A 21,466-nucleotide genomic window follows, 5' to 3' on the forward strand; every position below is an offset into this window, starting at 1 on the left:
GTTAAAAAAAGCACTGAAGTGGTGCAAGAGTCCACTTTTATACTTTCCTGAAAAAAAACCACTCCAGCATAAACCCCAAATCACCATGGGTCTTCATCAGACACTGAAAAAAAGATGCAAAGAGCTGACTCGTGACAGAACCGTGGCGGTGTTTTAAACTGAAGGGCAACGGCGCGTGCCTGTTGCAGGAGCATTGCCAAGGAGGGTGGCCAGGCGTGCCCAGGGCACACCCCAAACCTCTGCAGCGCGCGCCGGGAAGGATGTGGCTCGCCATCCACAAGTGTACTCATCACGCTTTGGGGCGAGTCCTAAAATCTGGGTGTTTGTCTAAATATCGATTTAAGTACTTCCGTGGGCTTGGATTCTGACAAATAGAGATGCGAGCAGCTCTGGAGGAGCTACCAAGCCGTGGCCTGCATCCCGCCGTCAGGGATGCTCATTAGATACCCCATTTAAATACCTGACAAAACTTCTTTACGCTCCTTCAACAGTTCCATAGTTTAATTTCTCCTATTATTTTTGTATCTAGGAAAAAAACCTGTTTGTTTTTCCCGGTTGTGGAGAAGTTTCCGCTTTGCCAGCTGGGGAGGCTGCCCCCGTCTCTGCGCCCACCGCCCGGCGGTGCAGCAAAGCTCGCTTTGAAGTTGGCCAGACGAAAGGAGGGGGTTTTTTGCAGCCTCCCGGTGATGTCAGCTCATTAAGCACTTGGCTCCCACTGAAAGGTTTGAGATTTACGAATCGGCTGGACCTGAAGAATTTCAGGCCCAAGGTGACTTTTCAGATACTGATGTTGAGGAGCCGCGCGAGTGCCCAAGAGAAGAAAGAACCACCTGGAAGGCTGGGTTCCTCGTTGAGGATTGGGATTTCTCCTCACTGACCCAACCAGGGCTGGCTGCCGTTCTTGCGCTCTGCGTTGCAGGGGCCTGCCATGGCGAGCAAGCGCGTGGCCGGGCTCTGCAACTGCCACTCGTTGGGTCATTTTCCCCGGTTTTGGAGCGTAGAGGAATCGCAACGGAGGTTTCCGGTCCTATGGTTCCTCGGGGCGATTTATATTTTAAAGACAACGTGGAGGACGCTTAGCTGTCCGGCCCACGCCAGGCCCGTGCCACGGCGGGGCACGGTGAAGGGGATGCCGTGGGCGACGCCGCGGCTCTGCTCGGTTGAGCTTTCTCTTCCCTGAACGGGACAAAGGGGAGCACGGCGGCGGCGCCGGGCACGGAGAAACCCACCATCCCCCGCCCCGGCTGCCGGTTCTGCTCCCGAGGATGAACCACGATCGCCACCGCCGGGAGGGCTCCGCCCTGCCGGGCCCCCTTCCCCGGTGTGACCCCTCGGCCCCCTGCACACCTACCGCCCCCGGTGCCCCGTTTCCCCCGCCGCCGCCCCTCCCCACCCCCCCCCCCGCTCCCGGGTCGCCCCCGCGCCAGGCCCCGCGCCCCCCGCAAGGCCGCGGCCGGGGGCGGGGCGGGGCGCGCGGCGCCGGTGGGGGCGGGCGGGGCGGGGCGGTGCCGCCGCTGCGCGCTGTGTGCTGGAATGCGCGGCGCCTCCCGCCGCGCCGCCGCCGCCAGCAGCGCCTCCCCACCTCGCGCGCGCCCGGCCCCGCGCGCACCGCCCCGCGCCCCGCAGCAGCCGCGCGGCCGGGCGGCCCCGCGCCGCCGGTGAGTGCGGCGGGGCCCGGAGGGGCCCGGGCCCGGGGGAAGGGGGAGCCGGGCCCAGTCGGGCCGGGCCGGGCGAGAGGCGCTGTCCAGGGCTGATCTGCGGCCGGCGGGGGCGGCCGGGCCCGGCGGGGCGGGCCGGGCCGCGGGGGGATCAGCACCACGGCTAAGGAGCCGCGGCCGCCGCCTGCGCCGCGCCGGCCGCGGGGGCGCTCGCCGGGCCTCGCCGCCGCCGGAAGGCGATGTCGCCGCCGGGCGGGCCGGGCCGGGCCGGACGCAGCCCCAGGCCGCGGGCCCGGGCGGAGGCCCGGGGCGCCGCTCGCCCTCCTGCCGCCGGGCACCGGGTGGGCGCGGCCGCCGTGACCTTGCCGGTACCGAGCCGCTTCCCTCACCCCGCGCCCCCGCACCGGGGCCGCTGCCCTGCCTTGCCCTGCCCGCCGCGGGGGGGAGGAGGAGGAAGCCGAGCCCTCGCCTCGCCTCCCGTCCCCGCGGGCCGGCGGCAGGGGGAGCGGCGGGGCGGCCGGGCCCGGCCGGGCCCCCCGGCGGCGGCGGGCGGGCGGGGGGCGGCGGCGGGCGGCGCGGGGAGGGCCGCTTTGTGTGGGCAGGCAGAAAATGGCCGCATGCCTGGCAGAGAGGGAGGGCGGCGGCGGGGGCACGGCCCGGCACGGCTCCCCCGGCCGCCTCCCCCGCCTCCCGCGGCGGATGTGCGCCGAGCCGCGCGGGGCCGCGGGGGGGCCGGTGGCCGGGCCGCCCCCTTTTGTTGGCGGCCTTGGGCACGGCGGGGTCCCCCGGGCGGCCGGCAGCCGGGCGGGGGCCCTCGGCGGGGCCCGGCGGCCTCAGCTCCCACCCGCGGGCGCCTGCGCCGCCCCCGGTGTCTGACATGGCGGGCCTCGCGGGAGCTGGTGGGGCCCGGCGGGCCCCGTGGGAGCGGGCAGCGCTGCGACCCGGCCCGGCGCGGGGACACACGTCGGCCCGGAGCCCTGCCTGGGACCAGGGACGTGGGACCCCGTTGTCGGTCCCCTCCCCCCCCGCCCGGCCTCCATACGGTGGGATCCTGCACCCCACGTAGGGTGGAACCACACAGCCCTTTCGGGAGAGGAACAGGATCCTCACCTGCCCCCCCGAGGCCGAACGTGGTCTGTGGGAGCAGGGAAGCCCTCGCCCCGGGTTCTGCCACCCGCTGCCCAGTGCCTCAGCGAAGAGGTTTAATTTTCTGGTGTTACCTGGAGGGCTGCTTGGGCAGTACAAAGCAGAGGAGGCTTTTCCGCAACTCGGGTGTTTACAGGTGTTCCTTTTCTCTTCCAACAGAACTATTGCCATGGCAACTCAAGTGCTGGGACAGTCTGGTGGGAACAGCCTCTTTCCTGGCAGTGCTAATATTGGTATGGCATTGTCCAATGACATGTATGACTTACACGACCTTTCTAAAGCTGAGCTGGCAGCTCCTCAGCTTATTATGTTGGCAAACGTGGCCCTGACGGGAGAAGTCAATGGCAACTGTTGCGATTACCTGGTTGGAGAAGAGAGGCAAATGGCAGAACTGACAACGGTGGGGGACAGCAACTTCTCAGACAGCGATGGAGAGGGTATGGAAGATACCCAGGCTGCGGAGAGTGACCGCGAGGCACCTGAAAACGTGGAATTAAGCTCTCTTGAAGTTCCTAGTGTGGAAACCCAAGGTGCAGCTGCTTGCCCCCCTCCTAAGCCTCCCACTGTGGACAAAGATGTCTCATTGGAAGCACCGGGTACTCCAGAAAGCACAGAGGACAGGTGTAAGAGCTTGAAGAGCAAACCGTTTCGTTGTAAGCCTTGCCAGTACGAGGCAGAATCTGAAGAGGAGTTTGTGCATCATATCAGGGTTCACAGTGCTAAGAAATTCTTCGTGGAAGAAAACGCAGAAAAGCAAGCCCAGGTGAAGGAGTCTGATTCTTGCACTGCAGAAGAGGTGGATTTCTCTAAGGGCCCAATCCGTTGTGATCGTTGTGGCTATAACACTAACAGATATGATCACTATCTGGCTCATTTGAAGCACCACAACAAAGCAGGGGAAAATGAGAGAGTCTACAAGTGTACCATATGCACTTATACTACCGTCAGTGAATATCACTGGAAGAAACACCTAAGAAATCATTTTCCCAGGAAAGTGTATACCTGTTCACAATGCTCCTATTTTTCAGACAGGAAGAACAATTATATTCAACATATTCGAACTCACACAGGTAAGTCTTTCATCTTTTTTGATTTAAGTGTGTTAAGAGGACTGGGAAACTGTGATGAATGAAGCAAGCCAAGAGTCTTCTATATGTAGAATTTGTTCCACCCCGATAAAGCTCTGCGCTGTCTCCTCTTGGTGCTACCAGGTTGTAGCCTCATGGAAGTGGGGATTTGGTTTGAGCTCCAGTCTACAGTCCTAGAGGACTGAGAAAGTCTATCAATGTCAGGGGCCCAAGAGGAAAGGAGGAGCATCCTCTTTAGTATTTTTAAGCTAATTTTTTGAAGAGGGCATGACAAAGCATGCCTGTGATGATTGTTGGGGTCTACAACACGAAAGCCTGACGTACTGTAAAAACAAGCAGGTTGACAAAAGGTGCCTAAATCACATAGGTAGTTTTGAAAATAGTACCTTCAGACTGAGCTGAAACTCGAATAAGCGGTAATTACAGAGAAGAAAGAACTGATACACACATGCGAAGGAGCCCTCCAGCATCTGCAAAACCAGAATAAGAGTTGTATTCCCAGTGAATTAATTCCTCTTAACGTACAGGGGCCTCATTTTTTCTAAGGTCTGCATCACTGCAGTAGCCAGAAGTAGGCACATACTTCTGTGGGCCTGTAGGAAGCCCTCGAGGGAGTCTCTGGCCTGATTTCCTGTCTTCTCTGGTTTGTAATCTCAAGGAAAAGCATGAGGCCCCTTTCTACTCTGGTTTATTCCAAGTGGGATCGGAGGACCTTCAGTGTTGCTGCCATCCTGTGAGCTGGGGCTGCAGGTGATTTAGGAAAAGCCTCGCACATGGGGAATCCTGTAGCCAAACTTGAGGCTCCTTTCTAGCCCAGGGCCAAAATGGGCAAGGGGACGTTTTAGCCGCCTCGCCTCTTCGGGGAGCAAGATGCAAGTTGCTTTGCCTCCTGATCCCTTTTGTGGAAGTGGGAGGGCAGTTCAGACCTTTCCTGCAGCTTCTAAGAAGCTTTTATTCCCACCTTGTCAAGGCTTTCTGAGGAGAGGGCAGACTTGCTAACCATCTTCGAGTGTGCTGACCTGACTTGGTTCCCCTTTATTGTAAGCTGCACTGGCTGAGCAAAACACTGGGGAATTTCTCCTTTGAAGTTACGTTTTGTCACAGCAGTGACATGAATGGTTTGGAGGCTTCAGTTCAGTTGTCTGCAGCTGTCTGGAGGGGGAGGGCTGGACTCGGGTGGCCTCGGGGCTGGGCTTGAGCTCAAGTGTGCAGAAGTTTGTGTTGGTCTGCATGCTTTAGTATCTGCTTTGACGGGGTTGGGAGGGTGTACTGGGATTTTTAGTACGTTAAGACATATTCTTCTCTTAACAAGAGCTGCATGCTGTTGTTTAGAGGATACCATCAGTTTAAAAATCGGTCCCGTCTAAATATTTTTTTCCTAAACAAGTAAACAAAGATTATTCTGAGAGGTGTTAGGAAAATTGTGTGGTTTATCCTCCAGTTTGTTTTCTTTGTGTGTATTGTGGGAGATAACAGGAAAGCGACCAGGTAAAAATGACAAAATAATAGGAGAAAAACTAAATAAATCATCCGGGGAATTCATGGCCAAATGTGAGCCCATGCTGTGGTGCCTGTCTGTTTTACATTTGTCTCGACTTTAAATTCATCCCTGCTTGTGTTTGTACATGACATTAGGTCCCCTCTCTGATCTCTGAAAGCTCTTGTTGGGTTTTACAGGAGCTAACGATGAAAGAATGTTTGCTGAGGAAGTGCTTTGTTATCACTGCATTTGACCAATTTACCAGTGAACTGTATTAAAATAAAAAAAAAAAAATCCAGCATGTTAAACTATGTAGGATATTGTCCAGTTCCTCTTTTCTCCTTTAGAAATAGTGGTGCAATCAAGGTTTCTGGTTCTTTGGTTTGCCATGTCTTTTCATTATTTTAATTAAGCTGAAATGAGTGATTATGATTTCAGCATTTTTTTAATCTACCTTGGTAGTTGTTCTTTGCTAGCTCTTAAATAAAATGTTAAGATCTTTCAGCTAGTTCTCACTTGATAAAAATCTTTCAAATATGTTAGTAGACTCATTTAGGAATGTGCCTTGTTTCCAGTAACATTGATTTTGAGGGGGGGAGTGTTAAAGCTAAAGGAAAATTATTAGAAGAATGAATAAGCTACTGGCAGGTATACAGCAAGCTAAAAGTTTCTGCTGGTATTAATGTGTAATTGATTGCCTTAAAAACCCACAAAACCACAACACACAACCCCCCCCCCCCCCCCGAACCAAACACCCCCTGCTCCCCCCCTAAAAATCAGAAAAAACACCCACAGATATTTTATAGTCAAATGTATTTGCAGAATGTTACTAGTATTGAATTTAATAAAAACTGTCTGAATAATACTAAAATACCTTTGGATTATAATTTTCATTTAAAACTTAAAAAATTGTTGGAAAAAAGATGAGAGGGATACATGCATACTTCATTTTCTTCCTATTTTATGGGTTCAGAATATAAGAAGAAAGTTGGAATTGTTTGTTTCTTTAGTTTTCTGATTGCTCATAGGTTAAATAATTCTGGATAGATACTTTTCTCTCTCTCCTATTCTTTGTACTTCACCTGCCTTTTTCTGTGTGAGAAAGTGCCTCCTTGCAAATAATTGGATTCTGCTGTGTTTGAGCCATCCGGTTTTCTGAAACACTGACTCTGTACAGAGTGCAGTTTCGCAGGATCAAATGCTCTGCTGCTGGAGAAAGGCAGTCTCAGTTTTCTCCCCGTATCCTGGGACTGGTTGATTCAGCTCACAAAAATGGTAGTAAAATATTCCTTTCCTCTTCCCCAGGTTGGTTTTCTGCTGGTTAGTGGACTGAATTGACTTACTAAGGCCGCATACAAGTGCCAGAGCACACGGCCAGGGTCTGTGTGCTAGTACCTTGCATGGTGGGAGGAATGCCTATCTTCTGCATGGTTGGGGACCACGGGAAGGTCGACAGAAGTTCTCTGCTTGCCTGTTGCTTGCATCCATGCTGGAAAGCAGGTGTCCATGAACCCGCCCTGTACTGGAAGATACCTTGCAGCTTCTGACAGTGCTTGTGTGGCAGGCTGCTAACAAATACGGGGTCCCTTGGGCAGAGGGGTGGTTTAAACACCCTGGAGATGGTCTTAAGCTTGTCAGCTGGGAAAGCTGTGTCTGGAAGAGCCTGTCTGCTGCCCAGGAGAGGGTGATTGGAGTTGTTCAGGGCTGTCCCATCCTCTGCTGATGGGGCAGAGAGGACCCTTTGTGTCAGGGACCGATCTACCTGGACTTGTTTGTGATCATTAGACGTGTTAGACCAAGTTTTGACTTGATTTATGCCACCAACTATTCACACTGCCGATCCTGGAACTGTACTGTGTGCAAGACAGTGCAGCATTGTTCTCAGTTTCTTCCATTTTACTTGTTAGAAGCAATTTCTAGAAGACTTAATTGAAAATTATCTGCAGAGCTATATAAATAAGACATCTGCTTCAGGCAGTCCCAGTGTTCAGTGCCTAGCTTTGGGCTATCTTTTTTTTTGTTCGGTTGGTTTTTTTTTAATTATTTTGGTTTTCATAGGGGATCTTTCTTTCTTGCCACTGTGTTGGAAGTTTGGAAGCAATTTCATTTCAAGCAGATAGAACTTTTAATAGCATTACAAGAAAAGCTTTATGAAGAGATGATCTTAAACTCGTTCACTGCTGTTGGTGTGCCTGTTCATTTGCATGGAGTTAAGTGCCTGCTTAAGCTTTTGCTAGATCAGGGCTTATTCTTTAATTGTCTTGTGGAGAGGTTTTTTTTTGGTGGCTTGTTTGCATATAATGAGCCTGTAAAATTACAATAAAAATCCTTTGGGGAGTAGCATTTTATAAAACAGCCCTTGCAATGTAGTCAGGCATTTAATTCTCAAGTGCCAGTAACAGATTTTAAATTAGTTGCATTCATCATACTTTAAATCTGGTAGGTTTTGTTGCTGTGCCCTGTATAATATACCTGAAAGAAAGCCTGTTACACATTCCTAATGCTGCAGGTAACTTTAAAGATAAGAAATTTCAGGTGATGGGAAGAAGACATGACTGAATATTCCAGGACCTTTGGCCACATATTTTCAGTTTGTAAGGAGTCATTTAAAAACAAAACCATTTCTTTATAACAAAAGGCCTACCCCTCCCTTGTACATGACTTAATCTTATTGTGTGTATTCCACCAATCTCCCACCTTGTTTTAAACTGGAAAGGGAGGGGGGGTGTGGTTGTTAGGGTGAATTTACCTTTTAAACTGCTGATCTAGTCAAGAACAATAGTCTAAATGTTTGATGGGAGGAAGAAATGTGGGGTTAGTCTGCATCACAAAGACCACTTCTACTGCTGTTTTGGCAAAGGCCTGCAGTGGAGCCTCACATCGAATACTGGCAGATGAAGGTCTTTGCTGCTGCAGATAAAGCTATGCCTCTGAAAGTGAACAAATAGCCTATATCCAGGGCTTTTGCTGATGTCCAGGTCTCAGTGATTTGGAGAACACATTGGTTGGATGCTTCAACTGATGTAGCAAAATGCTGTAGTGTAACTCTGACCATGACTTGAAGAAATATTACGACTAACTTACTTTTCCCTTCCCAACTTCACTCCCATCTTCTGTTGGGGGTATCCACCCTAGACTAAAAAGCGTTTTTGCAACTTGAAGTGGAGACAACGCAGCCTAGATCTCTCTCGGCTGTGCTAGCAGTTCGGGGAAAACACCCCGGTACTTATCTGGACCTGCCTAACAGATGTTAATTCTAAAACTGTCTGCCTTTATTTGGGGCTTGTCTTCACTTGAAAAGGATTTTCCAGTATCGTTGTACTGATAGTTACACAAGCTAACTGTCCCTTGTGGAGAACTATTTTATGACAGGTTAGTTTCCATTAGTTCTCCAGAAACAATAACTCTGCAGGCAGAGGGATTTGAGCCTTCAAAATAAATGTTGCTGCTACGCTTGACCTTTTGCTAGCAGCGTAGTTTCACTGAGTGAAGCATCATGCTTTTCCACACTCCAAGCTGGTTTCACTCTGCCCCTAAAACTTCAGAAGTAGAGACCCAGTCTCTACCTGTGCTTGTGTTTTGGCAAATGCAGGTCTGCACTGAATGGATGGTTGCTCCCCATCTTAATCCAGATTAAACACGGAGTTTTCAGGTAAGGTGTTATGTGAAGCAAGAACATACCTGGTTTCTTACAGGGTCTGTACCTTTTGTGCATCTTTTGAGCACTGGGAGAAAATACTGTAGGAAAGACAGCTCTGGTGGCTTAGGGCTTCCTAAAGGTGGCTGTCCTCATCACTTTTTGCCTGAGGTTAGCATTTGACCCCAGATAGACATGAGGATGTGCCCCTCTCAGATTCTACCCCTTCGCTACCCTCATTCATAAGGCAAGACGTTGCACTGATCCAGCTCGGTCATATGCTTCTCACTGTGGCCCTTTGCTGAGAGGTAATGTGCCCTCAAATACAACTTGAGGATCACATGTACATCTTAGTAACCAAGTTTGGGAATCGGCTGTGTTTCAGTAACTAATTTGCTGTTTGTTTTTGCAGGAGAGCGACCCTATCAATGTGCTATGTGTCCTTATTCCAGCTCTCAGAAGACCCATTTAACCAGGCATATGCGCACCCACTCAGGTTGGTAAGGGGCGGCAGCAGCATGACTCAAGAAAAGGGGGGTGGTTCACAGAATCACAGCATGGTTGAAGTTGGAAGGGACTTCTGGAGGTCATCTGGTTCAGCCCCCCTGCTCAAGCAGGGCCACCTAGAGCAGGCTGCCCAGTTTTGTGTGAGATGTCATCTCATCCTATATAGCCTGAGCTTTAGCTCCTGTTTTAACAGGGAAGGTTGTCTTTACCTGCTAAGGAAATGCTAAGTGTCGTTAATAAAAATGACAACAGAAGAATATATTTTTTTCTTTCCCTTGTACTCTCCGGGGTGTATTTGAGGTCCATAGGCCTGCTCTGGTAGTCCTAGTAATCCAGTGGCAAACACAACATTGTGATGATATAGGAGCAGATTCTTGTCTTCTGTCTGCTGTCATAACTCAGTTCAAATCAATGAAGCTGGGAAAATTTTGAGCAGGTGAGAGTCTCCCCCGTGATGTCTGTGATCTCATCTCACCCAGGGGTTCTGAGGGAACCATTAGTTTTTGCATAGTATTACAGAAAGATGCAAATTGTTTATGGCAAGGAGAAATGGAGGAGGAAAGAGCAAACTCGGAGGGTGTTCACAAGTGACTAGGTCTTGTGGCACTAAAAGCCAAAATGGCAATTTTAACTGGCCTTTGTTTCCCATCACCGATCACAAGCTGTGGTGTTACAATCACCTGTTCTTTCTCTTACAAATCTCTTTTTGAATGAAATAATAGCATTTTTGTGAGTTGTAACAGCATAGGTATGCTAGACACAAGCACGGTTGTCCTTTGTGGCCCTCACAGGGGAGCTTGGGTAGGTCTCAGCCTGTGCATTTGGTTTGCTAATACCTGAATTGACCAGACTTAGGTGAATTCCTAATCCTAGCAAACAGTCGTGAAAGTCTCCTGAGCACTAATTGTTTCAATTTCAATAGATGAGGCTTTTAATTGAAACCAGAAGGCAGGCAATTTTAACTGTTGTGGATGGGGGGGTTTGGACCTGTTAAAAATAGCCAGCTTTAAAATGACTCATTTAAAATAGCCAGTATTTTGGTTTGAGAATTTTGTGAATGAAGTATTCTGCTTCCAGAAACAAAAATAATTTTTGGCTGAACCTCTGGGCTAAATGTGAATTTGTAAATGGTTTGCTCAATACCGAGCCTGGAAACTATTTCATGAACATCTTGTTCTCCCCTTGTCTGTGCAAAGAAGTCTCAAATCCAAAGGATATGAGAAGTGGGATCTGCCCTTGGCCCTTGACTCGAAGGTCTGGGAGGGAGGGCGTGAGCTGTGCTGACAGATGTGGGAGTGCACATGGGACTCTTGCTATCAGGGGTGCTTTATTAATAGCTCTCATAACTTCTGCTACATGTCTTGCCACATTGCCCAGGCAGCTGAACCTTTTCTGTGGCAATTTCTGGACTCCTGCAGCTCACAGGCTGGCCTTTTAAGGCAAACTGGTGCTGGAGCTTTCTTCAAATGTCAGACAGTGAACGGCAGTGGTGTAGAGCCTACAGTAGCTGTATTCTTAGCCTTCTTGTTACATGTCCTTTCCACTTGCACAATAAACCCCCTGGATTTAGTAGAGGTGATGGACACAAACTCTTCATGTACAACCTTTGAGTTACCCTGTTGCAGCTACCTCTGAGCAGTTAGAACAGCTTCTTCATGTGTATGTAAGAGAAAGGCTGTTCTTGTCCTCACTCTGTGTAACATGGAACTGTTCCTTGTAGTGTAGGTGATAAAGGTCCATACGTGTGAGAAGAATGAGCAGTGAAGCACATCAAGCTTAAACTTGCGGAAAATGTCACCAGGAAGTAGGAGGGAAAAAGGAAGGAAAGAAGATAGGCTGAAGATGATAGGGAATCAAAGTAACCCTTCTTTAACTAATAAAGAGATGCTGCAGGCAGACGTGAAATGATTTAGACTCTTAACCAAGTGTCCTCATCCTTCCTGCCAGGGAAGCAGCACAGCCTTTCACAGAGTTTGTGAGGGTGTTGCAAGATCAGCCATGTGGCTAACACGCAAGCAGACACCATACAGTGACTTCATCTTTGCTGCAGGCTGCTCTGGTCTCCTAAGTCATGCTGCAGAGGAGCAGCATGAGTATGGGCAGTGTCGGGGCAGAGGGTTGCAGGGGTGGGAGAAGTACTATTGTACCATGAGCAGAAGGGGCTGGACTGGATTTTCAGCATACTTGGGAAGTGGCATGCGTTAGTTCTGTAGGTCAGTTCTGAGATGCTGGTTCAGAGCTCAGGAGCATCCCAAATTCCTCAGCTGAATTTGCACATGCACAGATGTTCTCAAAGTATTCCTGGACTTGAGTTGTGCTAGAAGTGTTTTTCCTATTTGCTTTGATGTGTAAATGGAAAGCCACTTCTGCAGCGGCATGCACTAAGGAGAACATTTCAGGAACACTTCTGCAAGAGTCATTGCAAAACTAAATCCAGATTTCAGTAGTAACATGATGGCTTTGGACTACATATGGTTGCCTTGCCAAGAGTAAGCCTGCAGCAGTCACGTGTTTTGAGACACCATAACAGTGAACTGAATTATCAGAGGGAAAGATCATCTGAGCAGTGTATCCCTCTCATGTGCTTTGGGTTTTACTAGCTTCTTTTCCCTCATGTGTTTTGAGAGACCATAGCAGTGAACTGAATTATCAGAGGGAAAGATCATCTGAGCAGTGTGTCCCTCTCACGTGCTTTGGGTTTTGCTAGCTTCTTTTCCCTCATTTCCTTTTCAATGCAAACATGAAGTATGCTAAATCTGTGTAAAGTTGGACTTTTTTGAAACGTTTGTGTGAAACTGCTATTCATCAAATGTTACATTTCCATTTTTCTACAATGCATTCAATGGACCAGTTGGGTATGGATTCCATTTGCTAATATTACTGTAGAGAGATCTCTGCCGGTATGTATGCATAGCCAGAACCTGTGACGTTGTTACTGCTTGTTTGGTTTTGGATCCCCTTCTTCCCAACCCTTGCCCCTTCTCTTTTTTGTATTTTGTTCTTGGTGTCTTGTGAACGTGTTTGTGATTTGTGGATTTCTTATGTTGACTTTACTTAATTTTAAAGGCGCATGGACAATTTTTTTTTCTTTTTGAGTTTCATATCTCTGTATCTGTATTAGTGGGAAGTGATTTCCCCCACCCCCCACCCCCTGTGCTTAATAATCACCATCATTCCCTTCCACCCTTCCTTTCTTAGGTGAGAAGCCATTCAAATGTGATCAGTGCAGCTATGTGGCCTCAAACCAGCATGAAGTAACTCGTCACGCAAGGCAGGTTCACAATGGGCCGAAGCCTCTGACTTGCCCACACTGTGACTACAAAACAGCTGACCGCAGCAATTTCAAAAAGCACGTTGAGCTCCACGTCAATCCGCGGCAGTTTCTCTGTCCTGTTTGTGATTATGCAGCTTCTAAAAAATGTAACCTGCAGTATCACATCAAATCCAGGCATCCCGATTGCTCTGACATCACCATGGATGTTTCAAAGGTGAAGCTACGGACTAAAAAGAGTGAAGCTGACTTTTCCGAGGGCATTACTGACAAAGCAGAGAAGGAACAAACGAAAGGGGATTCAGCTGCAAAGAAAACTGAGAAAATTGTGAAAGTGGAGAAAAAAGATAATTTGGCAAAGGAAAAGAAGCCAACGAGCAATGTTTCTGCAGGCCAAGTGACAACCAGAAGTCGGAAATCAGCTTCAGAAAACAAGGAGGTGGATATTAAAACTGAGAAAAATGCAGAGAAAACATGTAAAACAAAGAAGATCAAAAGAAAGGCAGAGTCTGAAGGAACTTCCTCAAAGCAAGAGCCTGCAAATGATACCTCAGTAGCAGTAACAAAAAAGAAAAAGAAAGTGGAAACTAAACCCAGAGACTGCCAGGAAGCTCAAAAAAGTGATGTACCAGAGGAGGAGCCTAAAAAGCAAAATTCTTGCCTTAAGAAAAACAGAAAAAAGAAAGCTCTGAAAAATAAGCACAGTAAGAAAAATAGTAAACTCGATCAGGAGAAGATCGAGGATGAGGAGATGCCAGATGAGTGTCCTGTCACAGAAGAGGATGAATGCCTGAAGCCTGACATCGAGGGCAGCAACCAGAGGGAGCAAGATCCCACTGACACAGTGGTATCAGATGATGATGGTGGCCATGCTCTCAAGGGGGAGAGCACTGATCCCGAAGGAAGCTGCATACAAGACCCAGGGCAGCTTTGTCTGCCAGCTCAGGATGCAAACACAGAAGCTGAGGTAGAGGACCAAGAAATGCCTGCTGCAGCAGAAGAGAGCAAAGACACTGTTGGTGAAAAAGAGGAGAGAAAGGCGGACAGAGGGCAAGACACTTGCCCTGAGGAATCTTCCCATGCAGTGTCTTCTGAAAAAAGCTTGGATGTGCCCATGGATGTGGTGCCAGATCTGGCGCCTGAGAAGGAGCCGGAGGAACCCTGCGTGGCAGAAAATGTGAGTAACTCCGACCCAATGGACCTGACTAAGACGTGCCTGCCAGCAACAGAGCCAACAGGAGATGCCGTGCCGGCACCTGCACCCCCAGAAGGGTGTACGCAAAACCCTAAAGTTGCTCTGGCCTTATCATCTCCGGATAACACAGCGGTGAATGAATCTCAGGAAATGGATGAGGATGAGGGCATCCACAGCCACGAAGGCAGCGACATAAGTGACAACATATCAGAAGGAAGCGATGACTCGGGGTTAAATGGCGCTCGCTCCATACAAGAGGAAACAAGTCCAAAGACGTCACAAGGAGCTGCAGACACCACAGCGGCCAGGGAGAACTATGTGTGCATTTTTTGTGACCGCTCATTTAAAAAGGAAGGTGAATACAGCAAGCACCTCAATCGCCACTTAGTTAATGTGTATTATCTTGAGAAGGCAACAAAAGGGCAGGAGTAGAAGTAGCTGTGGTTTCAGAAGTCTTCTTTTGTAAGATCTTATACAGCTTATGTACAGATATTGTAGATTTTTTTTTTAAGCACGGTTTGCTTTAGTGTCTGCATTGGTTTGTTTTTTGGTTTTGTTTTTTTTTAAGTTGAAAATATTTTTTGACAACTTTTTGTGTAATGGTGAACTCATTAACTATTGGATCCCTTCATTAGAGAAGGCAGGTAGGGTGTATGAGGTGGTGTCCTGTAAAGTCAGTGTAAGCTTCTAGTCTATTAGCTTATGCAATTCTTCTATAAATTGAGTTTTAGGAACAAGACTGTAGCTAACGATACACAAGTTGGATGTTTATAGAGCCATTGGCATTAGTTGCTTTTTGTTCTAGCAGCCAACTCTTCTCTCTCCCCTCTTCCCCCCCCCCCCCTTTTTTTTTTTTTAGTTCTTCTCGATGTGTCTTGATGTTCAAAGTGTTAAACTACTTGATAGTTTTTCTACCAGGAAGATAGCTTCTATTACATAAAAGAGCACTTTGTAAAAGAGATCAGAGTTGGCTAGTGAGGAACATAACTGTTCAAGATAATTATAATTGTGAACGTACATTTCAGATCCCCTAAGCGTGAATGGTGAGCCAAAATATGGGAGTAGTCCTTCCAACTTTTGATTGGAGAACCTCTGTCTTGATTAATATCTTAATGACTATGATATGTAATTGGCTTTGTTGTGGGGGAGCAAGTTTGTTATTTTTAATTTCTGCTTTTTTTTAATTGTGCTTTAAGGGCTTAAAATATTGCACATTGTTTTTGATTTTTACCTATGCAGTTTAATCCTTTAGGAATAGCGCTTGTGCAGTACATGTACACTTTATATATGCATGTTTGGTTTTGTTTGTGTAAGGTTTTTTTATTATTTGGAAACGTTCAGATTCGTTGCTTACCATTGGACAGTTTTCTATGACAGTTTTCTGTGATGATCTTTACTGCAGATTTTTCTTGTTTTCCTGGGGTATTATTAGTTGTGCATGAAGTTGCTGAAATTATGAAGTGCTTGGCTATAGATTTTTGACTGGCTTTAACATTGTATAGTTCTTGAGCAAAAGGATATCAATGCAATTTCAAAACACTATTTTACAGGATTTGTTTCATCATGGAAATGCCACTTCTGATATTTTGAATACACATACAGAGTAATAAATTCTAATTTATGATTTGGGATCACCAGACAGGAAAATACTCTCAGTGGAAATGGTCTGCAGATTCTGCAAGTCCAGATGATTTTTTTTCCCCCTCGTCTTTTCATTTCTGTGGTGAACAGCAGTCAAACTTAATGAGCTTAAAAAAAGTAAAACAGTAGGACTGATAGAAGTATGGTTCATCAAAATCTAACATCTCACACACCAAAAAATACAAATAAAGATAAATCAACTGGTAAGCAACAAACCTGGCATTAAAAACTGTAGGAATTCCTGCTCCTTATTCATTCAAGCTGCATTTAATAAAATCATCCTGCTTCCATGCAGAGAGAAACACGTAAGTGATCAGATTGTTATCTCAGGTCTACATGCAAGAAATGTCATACCAGGAGTTTTTAATTCTAAACAGATTTAATTTCTGGCACACACAAACACAAGAGAGATCGCATGCTTGCTGCTTGTAAGCCAACCAGTGGCAAAATGTAAACAAAATGCAAACCAGCAGGGAAAAAGCAAAACCCTCCAGTCCCATCTGTACACTCTTCTGACTGTCATTAGCCGCCTTGCCAGTGGGAGGAGTTGGGGGCAGCTTCTCTGGTTGTCTGCTCCAAAGAAGCAAATTTGGAGGCAGGTGTTATTTGGAGAGTGGAGTTGAGGAGTTCAGACAGTATTTGTCAGAGCACTTTATGGCAAATACTCTCAAAGTAAGCTCTGGAATAAACCCTATTCTTCCCCTCCAAACAAACCCACTGCCTTGAATGAATAGAGAGCAACAATGCTACATTGCTTCTGCTTTTGGGAGAGATTGGTGATAGGAGGCCAAAGATTTGAGAGGGAAGGCATCCCTCATGGCAGAAATAAATTGTATAATGTATAGTGAGTTTTTGTTTGCTTAGATAGTATTCAATCCTTACCTTGGCTGCGACAATCATTGTCAACTGAAGATCAAGTTGCAACTATATTTATGTTAAACATTAAGAAAATAAACTTAGTTGAATTGTTTTCCTAAACAACCAATTGTAATAGTCTTAGATGTATTTTTTTTTCTTTCATAATAGTGTTTCCTTTATATATAAATGTTGCCACCATTTGTGAGTGATGTGAGCAGATGCTGGGCATTCCAGTACTGTGTAGAGGTTTTATAGCTCCCTTCATATCCTTGCGAAGAGCCTTTGCCATTTTGTGAGAGACTTCGAGGACTTTAGCTATGTTCAAATAAACTTGTGGACTGGCCTGCTAATTTTTCTGGTTTGTTCTTAAATGAAAATAATGGTGTTGACTGACTTGAAATCTCCCTCTATGAGATAAAAACAAAGATGTGGTTCTCTGAGATACTCTGCTGCACATTTCTGGGAAGTGGTCAAGGTTTCAGTGCTTGATCTGACAAGAACTCTTTGAAGATGACAGTGGGCTCCTGTTTGGCAGTGTTTCTTACCACGAGATTAGAAACCGAAAACAAATTATTAACATATTAAGAAGAAGAAAAGTTGATTCTATCTGAGACTCATCAACAATGTCCTGAAATACCTAATGTTGGTGCAGAACTGTGTTGGATTTCTCTGCTTGGTTAAGACCGAGGTTTGGGAGTGTGTTATGGTAAAGCAGCAAGGATGTAATGCATTATGTGTACCTAAAATGTTAGACATTGCTAATATTGAGTATTTGAGGGGGGGTGCAGGTCAGGTAACCCACCGTACCTGGTGGTTGTACATTGCTGTATCTCCCTTTAAACAATGTCTTTTTTTTTTTTTGGTATGTGTCTTTTTTTCAATATTCTTAAATTATTTTGTGTTGTTTTTGCCAATGCTAGAATTTTTGTGTTTCTTGGCAATAATACCTGTACGAGTGTTCAACCTCCGATGCGCGGTTGGAAGGATTAGCACAATGATACCCCTACGCTGCCAGCCCTCGTTGAGCAACGTGGCATTTTGAGCTTTTGCTGTACGAATCTATACACTCAAAGTAACTGCCCTGAGAAATGGGGGCTACCTAGAAGTGGGTAGCTAAGCATTAATAACCCATGGTATTGTAATTGCTATTTCTGGATTTTGATGATCTAGGCTGGAACTTTAGTCATTTAAAGAAGAAGAATGTTTTAACAACTGACAGGCCAGTTAAAGATGTGGTAATGTCATTGATTTCAACAGATTTAATTGATTTCACAGATTTAATGTAGCTAAAAGGTATTAAATCAAATTCAGGAGTTTTCTTGACTGTCAGTTGTGTAGATATGTGGCGTGCATACAATATTAACAGAATCCAAATAGCTAATGGAATTGTTTTATGTGTACATATATTTCCCCCTCTCTAAAATTACACTAGCTAACAAATTTTGTAAACTGGCATGGAAACATGTTTATGATGTTTAGTTGCACCATGTTTGATGCTTTTACAGTGCAATACTTGTATTCTCTGAATTAAACCAAAGGTAATTTTTTTCATGCTCTCTCTACTGTAGTGCATGACAGTCTTTTCTACGTTTGTAATAGATGTAAAACAAGCCAGATCATACATCCTGTTTTTATCTAAAACATGTATAAGAAGTCTTTTGTCCAAAATGTAGTATAAACTAAATTGCATTATATTAACCCTTACAAGTGTATTTTCCTAAGCATAGTTATGATTAAATAAACTTTATTAAGTAACATGCAGCTTCTATCTCCCACTTATTAACGGCTGTGAAAGCCGCTTGTAACGCAAGGCAGGAGCGGTGCAAGCATCGTCGGCAGACAGAGCTTTTCATGACTTCAAGCCAGCACGGTCTGGGGGAGCCGGTAAATGGAGGCTGTGTGCGTGCACACTGCAGACAGGGACAATGGCTCCAGGAATAGCTGCTGCTTCCATTTCACCCCACTGAATTAATTTCCCTGCCTGCTTCAGTCGGGGCAGGGCACAAGGTGGGAGATGCACGCATGCGGACGAGGTTCAGCCTTAATGCTGGACCTGTTTGTGACTTGGCAGGACAGCCCCAGAGGGCATGAAAGGCACGTTCCCTGCCACGTGAGAAGAAAGGCAACTTGATGAAAGTTGCGGAATTTAAATTTGAGTTTCAGAGGTAATGCGGGTGGCAGTTGTTCCTCCTGCATTCCCAAAGGGTTTCTGGTGCTGTCCATTTGAGGAATTAGCAGTAGATTTATAAAAATGAGGGGTCACCCATCATCCCTATGGCTGTGATACTGTCCATATAGATACTGAAAATGTCTTGAGAGCTGCAGAGCCCGGTATAGCCTGCAAGGGTGACTTTTCATTTCTCTGCCAGCCTGGCTCTTTGAAAACCTCAGCTGGATTAGTGCATTATGCTAACCTGCTTTCTGGGGCTTGGTCATTCTTGCCTTCTACTAATGCAGAACAATTCCTATCTGCCAAGGAATAAAGTCAAATGATGTTTGATGAACTTTTGGGTATAGTTGTATATGCAGCTGCTGCAGCTTTGAACAATTTGGGATGTTCCTAGAAGCATAAGAAGTGAGCTTTTGTCTTCTCTGATTAAATATTTTTTCATAAACGATGCCCCCCCCAGAGTCATCTTAGTCTGTCAATGAGAATTTGGGCTTCTGAGCTGTGAAGTTAGTAGTCAAGCAGCAAAGAGCAGGGTGTGCCGCTATGGTGGGACATAGCCTTGGAGGGCTGCAGCGTGGCAGGGGCTGTCATCACCTGGGTAAGGGGCAGGTTTTGGTTTGCTCCCCTCAAAGTCTTGTAGACGGCGTGTATGCAGTTTATGGTAAAGCCGGCATAAGGACAGGGAGCAGGAGTGGTACCCGAGCCTGCCCATGGGCTGCAGGGGAGATGCTCTGAGAGCGTGGCAGAGGTGGCAGGGTGCGGGTACTCGCGTGCCTCTTTGCCGTGATGTGCGAGTTAATGATTTCAAACTGGATCGATAGAGGAGGCCCTGCCCTTTGTACCACCAGCTAGTGCTGCCCCTCACTGCCCCTGTCCCCGGGAAGGTGCTCTGGGGACAAGCTAGCTGGAACCAGAGAACATAAGTGGGTTGGAACCTGAGAAACCATTTTCCCTTAAAATTGCAGTCAGGTCATGCTTATCTTTGACTAGCTGCTTGCACCTTGGCAGAAAAACTGATAGAAAACATGCTTAGAAGAAGCTGCTTTATGCTGTGTTGGTTTTCTGCAGAACTGGGTAGCCGAGCACAAGTGCGTGGCTCTGCAGTGCTTTGCAGGGCAGCGGGAGCTCCTGCCCACACACCGAGATGCCCAAAAGGTCAGTTAGCTCAAGTAGGGGATGGCTTAGCTTCCTGCTGGATCGCATGGGGACAGAACAAGCTCATGTCTTAATTCAGCTGCCTTATTTGGGCTTTGCTGATCATAGACTCATAGAATGGTTTGGGTTGGAAGGGACCTCAAAGATCATCTAGTTCCAACCCCCCTGCTGTGGGCAGGGACACCCTCCACTAGACCACGTTGCCCAAAGCCCCATCCAACCTGGCCTTGAACACTTCCAGGGTTGGGGCAGCCACAGCTTCTCTGGGCAACCTGGTCCAGTGCCTCACCAGCCTCACAGCGAAGAATTTCTTCCTAATACCTAACCTAAATCTGCCCTCCTTCAGCTTAAACCCATTACCCCTTGTCTTGTCACCCCGTGCCCTTGTAAACAGTCCCTCTCCAGCGTTCCTGTAGCCCCCTTTAGGTACTGGAAGGCTGCTATAAGGTGTCCCTGGAGCCTTCTCTTCTCCAGGCTGAACAATCCCAACCCTCTCAGCCTGTCCTCATAGGAGAGGTGCTCCAGCCCTCTGATCAGCTTCGTGGCCCTCCTCTGTCTCTCCTGTACTGGGGCCCCCAGAGCTGGACGCAGTACTCCAGGTGGAGTCTCACAAGAATGGAGTAGAGAGGCAGAATCACCCCCCTCGACCTGCTGGTCACGCTGCTTTTGATGCAGCCCAGGACACGGTTGGCTTTCTGGGCTGCAAGCGCACACTGCCGGCTCATGTTGAGCTTCTCATCAATCAATACCCCCAAGTCCTTCTCCTTGGGGCCACTTTCAATCCATTCCTCGCCCAGCCTATAGTTGTGCTTGGGATTGCGCTGACCCACGTGGAGGGTGCTCTGAAGGAGCCAAAATGCTAGGTTCCTGGTTTTGGTTTGGGGGTTGGGTTTTGTTTGTTTGTTTTTACAGCTTATCCGTTGTCGTGGTTTTACCCCAGCCGGCAGCTGAGCCCCACGCAGTCGCTTGCTCACTCCCCCCCCGCCAGTGGGATGGGGCAGAGAATCAGAAGAGTAAAAGTGAGAAAACTCATGGGTTGAGATAAAGGCAGTTTAACAGGTAAAGCAAAAGCAGCACGCACAAGCAAAGCAAAGCAAGGAATTCATTCCCCACTTCCCATGGGCAGGCAGGTGTTCGGCCATCCCCAGGAAAGCAGGGCTCTGTCACAGTTACTCAGGAAGACAAACGCCATCACTCTGAACGCCGCCACCTTCCTTCCTTCCTGTTCCCCCCGACTTTATATGCTGAGCACGATGTCATATAGTATGGAATATCCCTTTGGCCACTTGGGGTCAGCTGTCCCAGCTGTGTCCCCTCACAGCTTCTTGTGCACCCCCAGCCTGGTGCAGGGCAGTGTGAGAAGCAGAAAAGGCCTTGATGCTGTGTGAGCACAGTTCAGCAACAAAAACATCTCTATATAACAAAAACATCTCTATATTTCCAATGCTGTTTTCAGCACAAATCCAAAACACAGCCCCACGCTAGCTACTATGAAGAAAATGAGCTCTATCTCAGCTGAAACCAGGAGAGCCATGCTGACACAAGTGGCTTTACCTCATTCATGTACAGTATAAGCTATACATAGGAAAAGGTAATTCTAGAAGGGCAAAACCCTTCCCTTGGCCAGGTTGTATTTTTAAGCTGGGTAAATTGAGTTCCC

The 21,466-nt window shown here is 47.3% G+C and overlaps 2 protein-coding genes across 3 annotated transcripts in view; one reads left to right on the forward strand and one right to left on the reverse strand.

Annotated features, from left to right (window-relative positions):
- The window catches only part of LOC129205924 (signal recognition particle subunit SRP72), a 79,481-nt gene that overhangs the window by 43,837 nt on the left and 14,178 nt on the right, over positions 1-21,466 (reverse strand). The window lies entirely within an intron of this gene.
- REST (RE1 silencing transcription factor) lies at positions 1,516-18,240 on the forward strand. 2 transcript variants are annotated; one of them, XM_054824369.1, is made up of 4 exons: positions 1,516-1,658; positions 2,964-3,874; positions 9,422-9,505; positions 12,715-18,240. In XM_054824369.1, the coding sequence occupies exons 1-4, from the start codon at positions 1,534-1,536 to the stop codon at positions 14,412-14,414; spliced, it is 2,820 nt and encodes a 939-aa protein (XP_054680344.1). In that variant the 5' UTR covers positions 1,516-1,533; the 3' UTR covers positions 14,415-18,240. The 2 variants fall into 2 exon arrangements, with proteins under 2 accessions (XP_054680344.1, XP_054680345.1); XM_054824370.1 differs by lacking the exon at positions 1,516-1,658 and adding an exon at positions 1,781-2,026.

The sequence above is a fragment of the Grus americana genome, chromosome 4, assembly GCF_028858705.1.
Source record: "Grus americana isolate bGruAme1 chromosome 4, bGruAme1.mat, whole genome shotgun sequence".
In the NCBI taxonomy this organism is placed as follows: domain Eukaryota; kingdom Metazoa; phylum Chordata; class Aves; order Gruiformes; family Gruidae; genus Grus; species Grus americana.